The sequence below is a fragment of the Prionailurus viverrinus genome, chromosome E1 (genome assembly GCF_022837055.1).
Source record: "Prionailurus viverrinus isolate Anna chromosome E1, UM_Priviv_1.0, whole genome shotgun sequence".
NCBI lineage: Eukaryota > Metazoa > Chordata > Mammalia > Carnivora > Felidae > Prionailurus > Prionailurus viverrinus.
This window is the reverse complement of record NC_062574.1, coordinates 12,504,851-12,519,881: the sequence shown is the minus strand read 5'-3', so window position 1 is coordinate 12,519,881 and position 15,031 is coordinate 12,504,851. Positions and strand designations below refer to the sequence as shown.

General features: G+C 52.8%; 1 protein-coding gene across 1 annotated transcript; it reads left to right on the top strand.

Annotated features, from left to right (window-relative positions):
• Positions 1-287: 287 nt before the first annotated feature.
• TMEM11 (transmembrane protein 11) lies at positions 288-14,620 on the top strand. Its single transcript, XM_047832474.1, has 2 exons — positions 288-372; positions 13,720-14,620. Exons 1-2 carry the CDS (start codon positions 311-313, stop codon positions 14,234-14,236), a joined length of 579 nt encoding a protein of 192 aa, XP_047688430.1. The 5' UTR covers positions 288-310; the 3' UTR covers positions 14,237-14,620.
• Positions 14,621-15,031: the final 411 nt, after the last annotated feature.

Genomic DNA, 15,031 nt, shown 5'->3' with positions numbered 1-15,031 from the left:
CGGGTGGGCGCCTGTAACTCCTAGCCTGTGAACTTTGGGAATTTTAATTTCTAAAAAGGTGTCCTGAATAGAACTCCTCCCAGAGTGCCTCCTTCTGCTGGAAGGTTTGAGGACTACATTTCCCAGGCGACGTCAAGGAGGCGGTGCTTCCGGCGCGCGCGATGCATTGTGGACATTGTAGTCCCGTGGGGGCTCGATTTTCACCTCCCGGGCAGTCCGGGGATGTGGCCCGGACTACATTTCCCTTCAGTCCGCCCGCTATCCCGAGGCCGTCTTGGCGCGAGACATTTGCGAGCAGAGTGTCTCCAAGATGGCCGCTTGGGGAAGGAGGCGTCTTGGCCCGGGCAGCAGTGGCGGCAGCGCCCGAGAGAGGTGAGATCCGGGGGCCTGTTGCTCTCCCAGGACGAGTGGCTTAGGAGCCGGGGAGCCAGTAAAGCCTCCTGGAGCCGCACCGCTGTCCCTGCCTTCGTACCCGGGCTCCCCCTTCTCGCCCACTCGCCCTCCTCGTACCCCTGCGGGGCACGCGGGGTTCCTGCTCGGGCCGACCCAGGATCTGGGTGGGAGCCGGCGCCCCCTCTAGCTGGGCTGAGGCTGTCTCCATGGAGGGTTCAGGGGAGGTGACGATGGCGGGGCCGGGCGAAGTGGGCCGCGGCCGTACGGGGTCGGGCCGGGGATCGAGGCCGGGCCACGCGGGAAGGACCCGGAGCCCCGCGCAGGCCCGAGGGACCCGCCTAGCATCCCGCGGCCGAGCGGCGACCGAAGCTCCCGTCCCACCTGGCCACGAGCGTGGTCATATTGGCCGCGACCCCTGACGTGGCGAGGAATAGCTCGGGGAAGGGAGAAGGAAGGGGAAACCTTCACTAAGTGGGCCAGCTGCGGGCAGGGCAGTGCAGTCTGCACGTTTATCAGGGGAGCCTTAACCTTCCCCAGTTTGTCTCCCGGGCCGAGAACCGGCCGCTTCCTCGAACCCTCGATGTTTGCGACTTTTCGCGGGTTCTCTGCAAGCGCCCCTGCCGTGGAAGTCCTTTGAAGTGACCTTTCCTAATGAATGGTGTGTGGGTACGGAGCTAGGGACTTGTGTCTTCCAAGGTGGATCTCGATTTGTAGAACTGACTTCTAGAAGATGAGATTGGAATAGTTTTCGTGTTTCGTGTTGAATTTACAGTTTTTGCTTCAGGAAAGCAGTGTCACCTAGTAGAAGCCACTAGAAGCTAGCTGTTCAGCTACCAGAAATTTGGGAAAGGATGTGTATTGGTGGAATCACCTGGATTCGACTGCTCAGTCCATTTTGTTATGGCTTGGTTGGTATAGCAGAGGTCAGCAGGAAAGTTTTGTGTTTGCTTTTTTTTTTTGTCTTTTTGGAGAGGCTTATTAAACAGAAAAGTTATCTTTCTCTCTCTCCCCTCACCCCCCCTCTTTCTCTCAACTACCCTCCTTTTCCTTTTCTTTGATTCTATCACGTTCATTGCTGTTTAGTGCAGATGGCTTTCTCAGCTCAGAAGATTCCTTTTTGATAGTTGTGATAAACCAGCTTGCATTTTATTCTTAAGCTCAGAGTTATCCAACGTTATTGGTTCTGCATTTCCTCTTCCTTGGAAAAGCAGTGAATGGCAAGCAGATATTTTTGTTTTTCCAACTCTCATCTGGTATTTCTTAGATCAGACCATAGGAAGAAGTTAAAGGTTTCCAGATGGTCTTTAAACCTGGCAAACGTCTTCAAGGTCTTCAATCTGAACATTAATCCTTTAGTAATAGGAAGTAACCTGTTTAGAAAACTCAAGAGTATCTGAAAGGCATTTCTCCTTACTGGACAAAAACAATTGAAAGGGCCAAATGGGGATGCCCCAGACATCATCCAAGGACCGTGCCAGTACAAGTTAAGCTTTTATTGATCTAAGAAATCAGATACTGGGGATTTTTTTTCTCCTTGGTTGGAGACCAGCATTAATTCAAAACTGAGTTTGCAAACCAGCAGCCCAGAGGCTGAATCCAGCCCTTGACTGTTGACCATCAGTTTTAAAAAAGAATTTAAGTTAGTTGCCAGTACTTAGAAGTTGAAAGATTTCACATAAAACTCTCCTCGAAAAGCTGAGTGGTGGCCGACATTTTTGGCCAAGGCAAGTACTCTCTAGTTCATTACTCACCTGACAGCTCGACTCACTGCAGTTACCTGCCTAGTCTCCTTAGGTGTTCAGATTGCAACCTTTGGCCTGGAACTACTCACTCATGCAGATGCTGTATGTGAGCCAGGGTTGGGGTGTCAGGTTTTGTGATTCGGGTGGTACCATCTCTCTTTCTTCCAGATAACGTGGTGTGGCTGCGGGGAGCCCCTCTGTTTGCCTTTGCTGCGAGGCCCTACCCGGGCTCTGTTGGAGGGGACATTTGCCGGAGCCCGGTTTCCCAAAGATCCTCCCACGCTGAGCAGGGGATGGAAACATAACCCGCTGCTGGGCCAGCTAGCTAACTTCTGGGCACACCTCCATCCCTGCTCTGTGGGAGGAAAGAGTGTTCGGGTGGGGCAGGCTGGATTAATTGATTGCCCAGCACCGCAGATTAAGAGGCCCAAGCATATTATTGGCTCCAGCGTCGGAAATAGGCTGTTTATGGCCCTCTTAAATGAGTTTGTTCCATGTCACATTCATGCTGACTCAAATCTCAGCTTCACATTGTAAGACCACTTTCTAGAATTGCTTGACACACCTAGTTGGAGTCTGCTTTATGCTGAAACTGAAGGACACGTTGCCTGGTTTGGGGCAGGGGCTGGAGCAGAGCAACACTTTGGGCAAACTTTCCAGATTTGCCAGGGCCTGCAAACTCCAAAGCACGACTTGTATTTAAAGGCCCTACCTAGTGCCAGACTGTCCACAAGACAGCGTTAATGACGGTCCACTTTAGAATACCCAATGTGTGAATTCTTTACCTGGTTCTTGACTCTAGAGCTGTGTTCATTCAGTAGCCACTAGTCACATGTGGCAATTAAATTTAAAGTAATTAAAAACAGGAGCTCCTGACTGGCTCAGTCGGTAAAGCATGCAATTCTTGATCTCGGGGCTGTGAGTTCAAGCCCCACATTGGGTGTAGAGATTCCTTAAAAAAATAAAAGTAAAAAGTGATTAAAAATTCGGCTCCTCAGTCACACTAGTCACATTTCATGTGCTCAGTAGCCACATGTGGCTTGGGGCTACCACACTGGACAGCACAGATAGAGAACACATCCATCACTGCAGAAAGTGTTGTTGATACAACAATACTGGTCTAGACTAAAATAGGAGAGGGGTAAGAAATAGCAAAATGATAGCTGCTTGCATGTTGATTTTTCTCTCCACTCCATTAAATCCAGGGAATCAACAGTGTTTGTAATGAAGAACATCACACTCTGAGCTGTAACCTGAATTCTTGTCCAAAATTCAGCACCCTGGCAGCGAGCACACCACACAGATTGCCACTTGTCCCGTCGGCGTCTTTGAGACACGCTTGCCCATCTAGGAAGGCACAGTGCAGGCATCTGTGTGTTCTGCCACTCGGGTGCCAACGCGGACCAGCTCACAGACGGTCCCTCCTGTCCCGCTCGGGCTGCTTCTCTTCACTCCCTCAGGGCCTCTGAGCATCCCTGAGTTCTCCGTGATTGTTGGAATGGGAGTATAGCCACGTGCTGTCAGTTCCTGTTTTTCTCATCATGTGAAGATGTCCTTGATCTGATTCTGACCATGGTACGAGGCAGCGGCGCTGTCCGAAGACCTGGGGTGTTCAGAGGGCCGTGCAAACTGGACTAAATGCTCAGGTTGTAGTGTGAGATCACCTTTCGCGGCCCTCCTCTCCCCTGGCTTGTGCAGCCGTCGGCGTGTTTAGGCGGCCCGTGCCACGGGACTGCTTCCCCATCTTTGTGTACCACACCTTATTCCCCAGGACTTGGGCCTCCTTTCTGCCGCTTTGTTTCATATGTGAATTGGACAGACGTGCTCCCGGATGGCTGGTGGAGGGCGCAGTTCCCAGGCCAGCCGAACAGATGGGCCACAAGCCACGTGGGCAGGTGGCTCACATTCCGGGAGTGACATTCTCCTCATTCTGGTCTGATCCTTTCCTTTTAGAGCTGAGGCACCTTAGGGGTCTGGGGTATTTTATTTCTCTTGGAAAACTGCCGTTCTGGCTCTAGCGTGTGGTAAAAATGTTTCTCTCCTCCTGGTCTGGATGAGCCGCGCGGGTACGGCATCCGCCCCCAAGTCTCTGGGTGTGCGGCCCTTGACGGTTGTGGGTCCTCCTCAGCTGGCTGCCAGAAGGTGGAGCCCGGCACGGCTGGGCCACACGTTCTGCTCCCAGAAATTGGATGTTGCGTGTTAAGATCACCCGCTGGGGTTCATCCTGTTAGGCACGACTTTCCATTTTCCTTGATTTACGTGAGCAGTCTGGATTCCGGCAGCGCTGACTTGTGCCTCAGTGGTTCAGTCCCATAGGCCGCGTTCCAGTGCGGGCCCGACTTTCTGAAGAACGGAGGGGCAGCCTTGTACCCAGGGATGGGAGGAGGCGGCTGAAGCCAGGCCTGAGTTTAGCTTCTGTGTTCTGGGCCTCAGTGAGCGGGGGCCGCGGGAGGAGGCGGGAGGTACTCCATAGAGCAGGCACAGGGGAACCTCCCGGCTGCCACTGTGCTCGGTCCCCGGTGCCAGCAGCCACTGGACGGGCCACAGAGTTCTTGGGAAAGCCAGTAATCACTTAGTAGCCATAAGAGTTCTCTAGCTCAGGGCTGTTCAGTAGGATTTTCTGCCACCACAGAAGCGTTGCCGATCCGTTCTGTCCGTGAGGGTAGCCGTTAGCCACGTGTGCGTGAGCATTGGAAGTGTGGCTCCCGCGTCTGAGCAACTGGATTTTTTATTTTACGGTTTTCTTTTTAAGATTATTTATGTATTTATTTTGAGGGAGAGAGAGCACGCGCACGAGTGGGGGAGGGACAGAGAGAATCCCAAGCAGGCTCAGCAGCGCAGAGCCCGACACGGGGCTCGAACCCACGAGCCATGAGATCGTGACCTGAGCCAAAGCCGAGCCGGCGCTCAACTGACCGAGCTACCCGGGCGCCTCTTTATTTTAGTTTTAAATAATTTAAATGTAAACAGCCGCCTGGGCCTCACATGGGGGCGGTGCTTTGCGGCCGTCACTTTGGCGTGCACACCTGACCCCTGCTCCACCTTCACCGTGGCCCTGGGGGAGAGGTAAGGCCTCTGCCCTAGTTGACGCGGGGCGGCCCTGCTCGAAACGGCCAGGTGTCTTGCCCTTGGATACAAAGCCAGTGAGTAACCGAGAGGGAACTTGAATCCAGGTCTCTTGACTCCCACCCTCGGTGCGCTGTGTTCTTCCCACGGCAGAGAGCTGCTCGGTTTCCAGAGTACAGAGGAGGAAAGTGTGGTCTCGCGTGGGGCTTCCTTTGAAACAGATGATAATGTCAGGTGCCGTGGAAGTTCCTCAGCCTGTTTGGAACCGTCCTCAATATTTGGGGCTACCTGCCTGTGTCTTTCTGTACTAATTGCCCCCACTCTTTTATTTTTTTTTTAATTTTCCAACTTTTTTTTTTTTAAGGTTTTGTATTTATTTTGAGATAGAGTGTGAGCGGGGGAGGGGCAGAGAGAGAGCGAGAGACAGCCCCAAGCAGGCTCCACGCTGTCAGTGCAGAGCCTGACGCAGGGCTCAACCCCACGAACCCTGAGATCGTGACCTGAGCCAAAACCAGGAGTCGGATGCTTAGCTGCTGAGCCACCTGGGCGCCCCCTTGTTGGGCTTTCAATCCACAATGTAGAGTCCTACTGCCTCTGGCTCCTACTCCCTGTCTGAGGGAGCAGTTGCTCCTTTCGGTTAGCCAAAAGTGCGTTCTCCTCGATCAGGGGCTAGAGGGACAGTCCGGCACCTCACAGAGCATAGGTGACCATGTGCTTATTAGGCGGAGAGCAACCTGACATACGGACCTAGTTTCTGTAATTGTTTTTCTCCTGTCAGTTATTTCAAATGAGTTTCCACTGTCTTTTTTTTTTAAGTTTATTTATTTTGAGAGAAAGAGCGTAAATAAGTGGGGGAGGGGCAGAGAGAGGGGGAGGGAGAGTCCCAAGCAGGCTCCGCACCGGCAGCATGGAGCCCGACGTGGGGCCCGAACCCATGGACGGTGAGATCATGACCTGAGATGGAAGTCAGACGCTTAACCGACTGAAGCACCCGGGCGCCCTGCCCTGCCGATGCGTTTCGGTGACCCGTCACATTCAGGCCCAGTGCAGGGGATACCGTGACGAAAACACACTCTGCCTTCACAGAGCTCAGGATTGACATCCTTTGTATGTCACGTGGGAGGGAGCGCATGCCTGGGCCCTGCCTGTGAGCCCCAGGCCCGCTCCGGGACGTAGGCCTGAAGCAGGCGCTTCCTCCACAGTTCGATTAGGTTCTTCTGGTTCTGCCACGACCAGAAGGTGATGGGGGCTTGCGTGAGCGAACAGGGAAGTGGAATTTTCCTCCTCCTCCCTGGCAGGACCTCACGGGTGTGACCCCGGCAGGACACCGCAGCCACGAGATACCGCCTGTGCCCAGGCTCGCGGTGGCGGGGTGCTTCCCTGGTAGCGTGGGCTTCTCCGCAGGCACCGAGACGCTGCTGGAGCCGGAACTGGGCTCCCTCTGGCTGCCGAGGGCCCGTGGCTGTCTGCCCTCGTCACCCCAAGAGATATGGGCTGTTGAATAAGATTTTTCTTTTTAAGAAAATGCGTACAGTTAATTTTCCCACTGTTATAAGAGAAACCCATGATTCTTTGTTTTCTTTTTTGAAGAATACAGATAATGTATGAAGGAAAATAAAATCTCAGTCACCTGTTAGGCCACCATCCAGGGAAAACCATTGTTGACCGTTTTCCACGTATAGCATCCTTGATACTTCCCTCCAGATGTTTTGTCTTGGATTTTTAAAAATTGTATATTAAACAGACCCAAAGTATGTTTCTAACATGTGGAAAGTCATAAACTTGCTACCATACGTCTGGCCTTTGAGAACCTTATTATAAATGAAAGAAGCCAGTCACAAAAGACCACAAACATAATTTCATTTATATGAAACGTGCAGAATAGGTGAGTCCATCGAGTCAGGAAGGGGACGGGTGCTTGCCGGGGGCTGGGGAGGGGTGGGGGAAATGGGGAGCCGTGGGGTTTCTCTTTGGGGTGATGGAAATATTCTAGTATCGATTGTGCTGTTTGTTACACAACTTGGTGCACGTGCTGAGCCACCGAATTGTACACTCCAAATGGGTGAGTTGTGTGGCCCGTGACTTCTGTCTCAGTAACGCTGTCATTAAAAAGTACGAATCAAAAGCACAGTGAGATACAACAACAGGCACCTGGGTGGCTCCGTCGGTTGAGTGTCTGACTTCGGCTCGGGTCGTGATCTCGTGGTTCGTGAGTTCGAGCCCCGCATCAGGCTCACTGCCGTCAGCGTGTCAGCACAGAGCCGCTTCAGATCCTCTGTCCACCGTCCACCCCACCCCCCGCCCTTTCCCTGTTTACGTGCTCTCTCAAAAGATAAATAAAACATTTTTTAAAAAACAAATCAATAACTTCTGGTGAGGATGTGGAGCAGTTGGAACCCTCATGCTCTTTTGGTGGGAATATAAAATGACGCAGCCGTGGGGCACGCGGGTGACTCAGTTGGTTAAGTGACTGACCCTTGATTTTGGCTCAGGTCATGATCTCGTGGCTTCACGAGTTAAAGCTCCGCATCGGACTCTGCACTGACAGTGCGGAGCCTGCTTGGGATTCTCTCTCTCCCCCTCCCCCCATTCGTGCTTGTGTTCTCTCTCCCTCAAAGTAAATAAATTTTAAAAAATAAAATGATGCACCCACTGTGGAAGACGGTGTGGTGGTTCCTCAGAAAATGAAAAGAATTAGGGGCGCCTGGGTGGCTTAGTCAGTTAAGTGTCTGATTCTTGATTTCGGCTCAGGTCATGATCTCAGAGTCACGAGATTGAGTCCCGAGTCAGGCTCTGCACCAAGCTTGGAGTCTATATCCTTAAGATTCTCTCTGCCTGCCCTTCCCCTGCTCACACACCTGCACGCGGATCCCTCTCTCTAAAAAAATCTAAAAAATGAAAAGAATGACCACATGATCCGACAGTCCTTCTAGATACGTATCCAGAAGGATTAAAAGCGGAGAGTTGAGCAGGTAGGTTTATACCACGTTCGCTACCTTCCTAATAGCTAGAAGGTGGAAGCGGCCCAAACACGATGGATGGATGATGGATAGACAAGTGCGGTGTATACATATGATGGAACATTGTTTATTCGTCCTTAAAAAGAAAGGAAGTTCTGACTCATGCTGCATAACCTGAATGAACCTTAAGAACATTACGTTAAGTAAGCCAGCCACAAAAGGACAAATACTATATGATTTCACTTGCGTGTGGTCCCTAAGGTTATCAGATTCACAGAGACGCAGAGTAGAAGGTAGGGAGTGGGGGGTGGGAGCTGTCGTTTAATGGGGACAGAGTTTTAGTTTCGCAAGATGAAAGCGTCCTGGAGATTGGTTGCCCAGCAATGTGACCTAACGCTACTGAGCTGCACACTTACAAATGGTTAGGACAGGAAATTTCATCTGTATTTCCCCGTGATTTGAAGATAGTTAAACCTGCGTGCTCGCCGCTCAGCCTAAGAAGTAGAAAACTAGCATTACCCTGGTGCACATGTCCCTTCTTGCAGGCAGAGGCCACCTCGCTCCTGAATTGTCCTTTCCTTGTTTTTCTTCCCAGTTACCACACACAAAAACGTTCCTAAATGCCATATCCTTGCGTTCTGTGTGCTTCTGAATGTGTCTGTCCGTCTGCGTGTGTTCTGAACCTGCTTTCTCCTTCGCTTTGCGTGGGAGGGATTCAGCTGTACCTCCGGTTTCCCTCTCGTGGAGGAACAGCTCAATTTATCGATCCCTTCCCATCAGTTCTGCTCTTCTCGGACAGTGCCACTCAGAACTTTTTTGCGCAGCTCTGACTTTTGGGGAGGTATCTGCAGACTTTGGGGATCCCATGTTTGAGACTACTTCTGTAATTTCAGATCCCTCTGAGAGAAGCTTCCCAGTGGTGCAGGGGACCCCAGGGCCACATGCCGGGCAGGCTGCCAGCTGTGCAGAGAAGGTGCCCGCACCCAGGGAATGGAGTTTGTCAGGTTGCTTCTTCATTACGGCCACCTTCTCACCACAAAGCCAGTGTTTCCAAGGGATCCCTCTGATGCAAGCACAGATTCAGAGGAGGAGAGCGGAGGGTCTCGGGCCCACTGTGGTTAAAGGCAGAGGGAGGGAGGCGGATCCAAGAGCCCCGGTCACAAGTGCCCGTGACCCTGAGGCCACATCTGTAGCAGCCACCCCAGCTCAGATGGGTTGATGTTCTGCTCCACAGGCTGGTTAAGGGCTCAACGGTGCACATCGATCTCAGCACTGGCAGAGGGTGTGCAAGGGCGTAACCTTTACCTCGTGGTAAGTACCATGGAACGTGCTGAATTCGAAAGGTTCAGAAGCCATTTGGTAAACGGGACTCTGCTTTCTGGAGCCACTCCATGGCCCTCCCCAAGTGATAGAATTCTCAGGTCTTTGTACTTCCAGAAATGCGTGTAAAAGCAAGCATGTCCACTAAAGTTAGCATACTCTAATCACTGTTCTGGATTTGGCCTTTTTCACTGATCTCGTAGATACTTTTCCGTCACTGCTCTTTCCCTCTCATACTCTTTTTTTTTTTTTTACATGAACTCTTTATTAGGACTCTTACTGGTCATTACACACCTGCCATGGAAAGCACAAATGAAGTCCCTTAAGCCCCAGAGACTCCCAGTTAGCTTTTTTTTTTTTTTTTTTTTTTTTCCCATATGCACTTGTATACCAGGGTTCAAGTTGGGGGTTGGCTGGTAATGCTCTGAAATTGTTCAGGGCAACCTTCTAACTAGGCTCCTTCTTTAGTTGGTTACATTTGACCCGGAAACAAGCAAGCCACACGTGGGTGGGCCCTGGGGTACCTGGGTGGTGATGGACATGCCTCTCTCCTGGGAGTAGTCAGCCACCAGGTTTCTGAAGTAACTGCCCATGGCAGCCATGTGAACTGAACCCTGTGGTCCAGGCAGCTTTTAACACCTATGTTTGCAGGCACATAGGGCACCCCAGCTGCCACAGCCAGGTGGAAGTTGAGTACTTGATGGGGTGGCCTTTAACAGATGGGGGCCCCAACGTGTGTGTGTGTGTGTGTGTGTGTGTGTGTGTGTGTGTTTTGAACCTTGCTATCTCCTTGTATATCTTGGAAATCTCCTTCTCCAGACTTCAGGTTATATCCTTTTGCAATGAAACAAGAACAAGAATCCCTTTCCTGAATTTGGGCCGAGTAGTTTGGCTTTGAGAGGATTCGAGAGGGTCAGGGCAGTGGTGTGGCAATGCCTGCCTGCTGGACTGGCTGCAGAGGCTGCCTTGTTTGAAGGCCCCTGGGATGTTACTTCAGTGTGGCTTACGCTCTTTTGTTTTTGCGCCGTGGGCGACTGGTGATGGGTAGGAGTGGGGTGGCCGGCCCACAGAAAGCCGCGGCGGCTTTAGGAAGCTGGCGTGCTCTGGATGTGTATATTGGGGGAGCAAACCCGTGTCCACACACACTCCTCTGAGCTGTGGTGTTTGTGACTTGCCGGCAGCCGGAATGCAGAGGGTGGACGGCCGGCCATGTCCCCTCACTGTCCGTTCCTGTGCCGTCGGGCCTGACGCAGGCACACGTGACAGCAGCGGTGAGACAGGAACCCGGAGGGTACAGGGTCAGGCTCGAAGGGACCCGTAGACACACCTACTCATCTGTGTCAACAAAGGGCAGGAGAGTACCGTGCCCACCACGCCTGCCCCTGCGACGGGCTGGGAAAAGGCAGGCGGTGTGGATAGGGATGCCGGCGGGGCTTGCAGAAGCTGGGGGAGGGCGAGGTGGGATGTCCCTGCTGACGGGTCTCCAGAATGGAGCAGTCTGTTCTAGGTCGGTGGGGTTTCAACAGGCATTTCTTATTGGGCCTCACGGTACTTTTTCCCACCATGTTCAGGATGGCTACAATCTGCTGGGCAGAGAGGGCACCGTACTGAGGTCGAGTTGGGTTTAGTCAGGAATATTCTATAATCCCAGTCTTGACACCTATGTTCGGCTTTGAACATTCTAGAGGAACCTTGTGGCCAGAAAGGCATCCCTGGCCTCGCTCTGATAGTCAGCAGGACACACGCCCTTGGAAGTGTCTCCTCTCCACCACCTGAACGCGCGGCCCGGGAGCAAGCCCTCTCCCTGCCCCTGCACACGCGCGCGCAGTCAGCCCCTTACCAGTGACTTACCCGACCAGCGTGAAACCCTGCCTCTCAGGTTGGCGTGTTTGCTAACTGGCTTCTAAAGTGCTGAGTCCTGCCTGGGAGGAAGGACTGAAACAGCCCCATCTCCTCTCTCTGAACGAAAACCAAGTGGAGGCCTTGAAAGGGCAAACCCCACTTTTCCTGTTTTCTCAACTTCCGGTGGACTCTTGTGGAAACAGCTCATTGACCCATCGTGGAGAGGCAGCCCTGACTACTGGTGAGCTGCTTTGGCAACGTCCCATGTTTAGAAGGCTTCTTGTCCGACCCCCAGGGAACGACTTCTCCCCAGTGCACGCCAGTTAATTAGGGCCTGTGATTTAATTAGGAGGCTTCCTTGAGCCCAGCTTAATTACAGTTACCTTTTCAGGATAAAGACTTCCCTCTGCCCGAGTCCCAGCCCGTGCCTTTTGCTACAGTGCTTCCCACCGGATAGGAGGCCCCTCCTGGAGGATGCCCTTCCCCCTGCCCCTGGGGGCACGGTCAGCCTGTTACCAGTGACTTTTCCTTTCTTGTTTTGTTTTTTTTTTTAATGTTTTATTTGTTTTTTGAGAGGGAGAGACAGTATGAGCGGGGGAGGGGCAGAGAGAGACAGAGACACCGAATCTGAAGCAGGCTCCAGGCTCTGAGCCGTCAGCACAGAGCCCGACGCGGGGCTTGAACTCACGGACCGCGAGATCATGACCTGAGCTGAAGTCGGTTGCTCAACCGACTGAGCCACCCAGGCGCCCCTAAGTGACTTTTCCTTTCTGATGTGCCCACAGGAGAGTATTGATCAGGCATTTTCCTAACAGAGTGAAACTGCCTCTTAGGTTTGCTTATTTGTTGGCTGAAAGTAGTTTCTACTGTGCTGAATCCTGCCTGGGGGTAGTAACTGGAAGGAGTGCTCAGGGTCTGTCGCTGTGGTCTCGGGCTCCGATCGCCCGGCCTTTGTCCTTGAAGTGCGCCCATGACAACCTGATTTTCACCACATCTAACATGTAATTGCTTTCATCTCTGAAGGAGGGCCAGGACCCAGAGCTTCTGGGGGTGACCTTGTTTCACAGCCGCTGAGGCATATGTGAGAGGTGCTCTGCACTGCCTGTGACAGGGGTTAAGTGACTTGATCCAGCCTTGAGCCGTGTCTAGCAGTGCCCTCTCAGAGGCTGGTATAAAGAAGGCTTTTTACCAGATGAACAGAGAACACATTACTAGGAGAAACAGTATATACTAGACAGCAGTATGGAGATTTGGAAAGATCTGGACAGGCTGAAACAAGCCAAATGGAAATGACAAGGCGCGTACAGGTCTATATTTAGGTTTGCCCATCAGGGGGTGTGGAAAGACTCTGCTTTGGATGCAAAGTCTGCACTGGAGGGACCTCACATAGGATCCCGAAACTGCCTGCGGTGCCCCGTGGCCCACGGTCACGGCCAGCTATCTGGCCTTGACCCAGAGCTGAGTTGTCTGTAAGCGTCCAGATTTGTCTTCCGTTGGTGAGGGTCAGGCCGCCCGTCCCTAGTCCCAGGGGGACGTCGGATCAGCTCAGCCACTTGAAGTGGGTCTTTGTGAAGTGTTTCTTATACGAACGAGAGGAGGATTTACTGGCAGTAAACACCTACACAGTCCTGGAGGACCAGGGTCAGAATGGGCCAGAACCTCTGGGGCCCTTTGTGTTATCCGTACACTAAATTTCAGAGTCACTGCTGTTCTTGAGGCTGCTGGCTTTGGGAAGGGCCATGGGGGCTTTGTGTAGCTTGTCCTCTGTTGATGGCCGGAGGAGTTTTGTGCTCCATCATCCAAGGCGAAGGCCACCCTATCTATCTATCTTTTGTCCCACAGGGCAGGGCTGACTCCTTCTAAACTTTGCAAAGGGCAGAGTGTTTGGCACTGTTGGTCTCAGGTCTGTTGGTTTCCATTAAAGAAGCCTCCTCCTGCAATCGCGTGATTAACCAAGAGCACGTGTCACTCTGCCGACCTTGGGCCTCTGTGTTGATAAGAATCCAGGCTGAAACCATTCTTTCTTCCTTGGGGCTCCTTAGGGAACTTGAATCTGTCCACTGCCTCAGGCTATCTCCCGGGCCCAGTACACATCATAGGCTGTCATCTTCTGGAGAGCTGGGTACCCCTTCTTTCCTGTGTCTTTTCTACATTTCACTAGTAATCATTCTCTCAGAAAAACAATAAAATCTTTCCTATCTTACATATTGGGTTCCAGGAAGGATTAACTCCTAAGTGAGATGTGGTGCCCTCAGGAGCTCAGGCCCTCTGCTGAGCGCCAGGCCCAGACTTGAGTCACGAACTTCTCGCGGCGTCTCAGCACCGAAGCGTGGTGCGTGTGCCCCTCAGCCTAACTATCTCCTCTCTCTCCCCCCCCACCCCACCCCCACTCCAAGGGTGAGCTTGTCGGCCACAGACTGTTACATCGTGCACGAGATCTACAATGGGGAGAACGCCCAAGACCAGTTTGAGTATGAGCTGGAGCAGGCCCTGGAAGCCCAGTACAAGTACATCGTGATCGAGCCCACGCGCATCGGCGACGAGACTGCCCGCTGGATCACCGTGGGCAACTGCCTGCACAAGACCACCGTGCTGGCGGGCACCGCCTGCCTCTTCACCCCGTTGGCGCTGCCCTTAGATTACTCCCACTACATCTCCCTGCCCGCAGGCGTGCTCAGCCTGGCCTGCTGCACCCTCTACGGCATCTCCTGGCAGTTTGACCCTTGCTGCAAGTACCAAGTGGAGTACGACGCCTATAAACTGTCCCGCCTGCCCCTGCACACACTCACTTCGTCCACCCCGGTGGTGCTGGTCCGGAAGGACGACCTGCACAGAAAGAGACTGCACAACACGATAGCACTCGCCGCCCTGGTGTACTGTGTAAAGAAGATTTACGAACTCTATGCCGTATGATTTCAGTAGAACAGGGAGAGAAGCAATCGGCCCGGCCCACGAGAGACCACAGAGTGTTCAGATTTGCCACAGTAACAGGTTTTTGCTCTGTGAGGCGGCGGCGGAGCCTGGGAAGGTGTTTGGTTTAATATCTGTTATTTTAAAAAAATAACACAGGTCACAGGCGTACCAAGGGTTTTTCAACTCCTTACACTAAGATGTGGATTTCCATAACCCGCAGGGGGTCCGAGTGGTGGAAGTCTGGGAAGACCGGGCGGTGCGCGTTGGCGGCACGGCTGCCGAGGGGATGTGAATGCGCTTGCGGGGGGCGGGGGGAGGTCTTTAAGTATATTGTTTAACTGTACCATCCAGAGCCAACCAGAAGCTATTGACCATTAAAATTATGAGAATTTCAACTTCGGGTGTCTTCTCTTTCCATGACTGCCTAGCTGCTGCCCACAGTCTGCTCTGGGTGGTAGCTCGCCCCGGGGCAGCGGTGGGCACCTGGTGTCGCCATCCACAGCAAGGACGGGCCTCGGAACAAGGCAGGCCCAGACCCTTCCCAGAGCGGTTCACCTCTGACGGCGGCCTCGTTCTCAAGGCCAGCACAGCTGAATGCTGCTCGGGCCACGTGGTAGGATCAGGTGACGAGGTCCAGAGGTCACTGGGTTTCCGTTTGGGTCCACATGGAGAACTGAGGCCTGGGATCCCCTGTCCAGAGCTTTTGATTTTGAAGGACACACAAATGAACATCCGGCACCTGAGCTGTTCCTGAGGCGGACCCTGAGTTCAAGCCCACTGCCCTAGGCTGAGGAA

Coding starts and splice junctions, on each gene's coding strand:
- TMEM11 (XM_047832474.1), top strand. CDS start 311: ATGGCCGCTTGGGGAAGGAGGCGTCTTGGCCCGGGCAGCAGTGGCGGC. Junction 373..13,719: donor GGCGGCAGCGCCCGAGAGAG/GTGAGATCCGGG, acceptor CCCCACTCCAAG/GGTGAGCTTGTCGGCCACAG.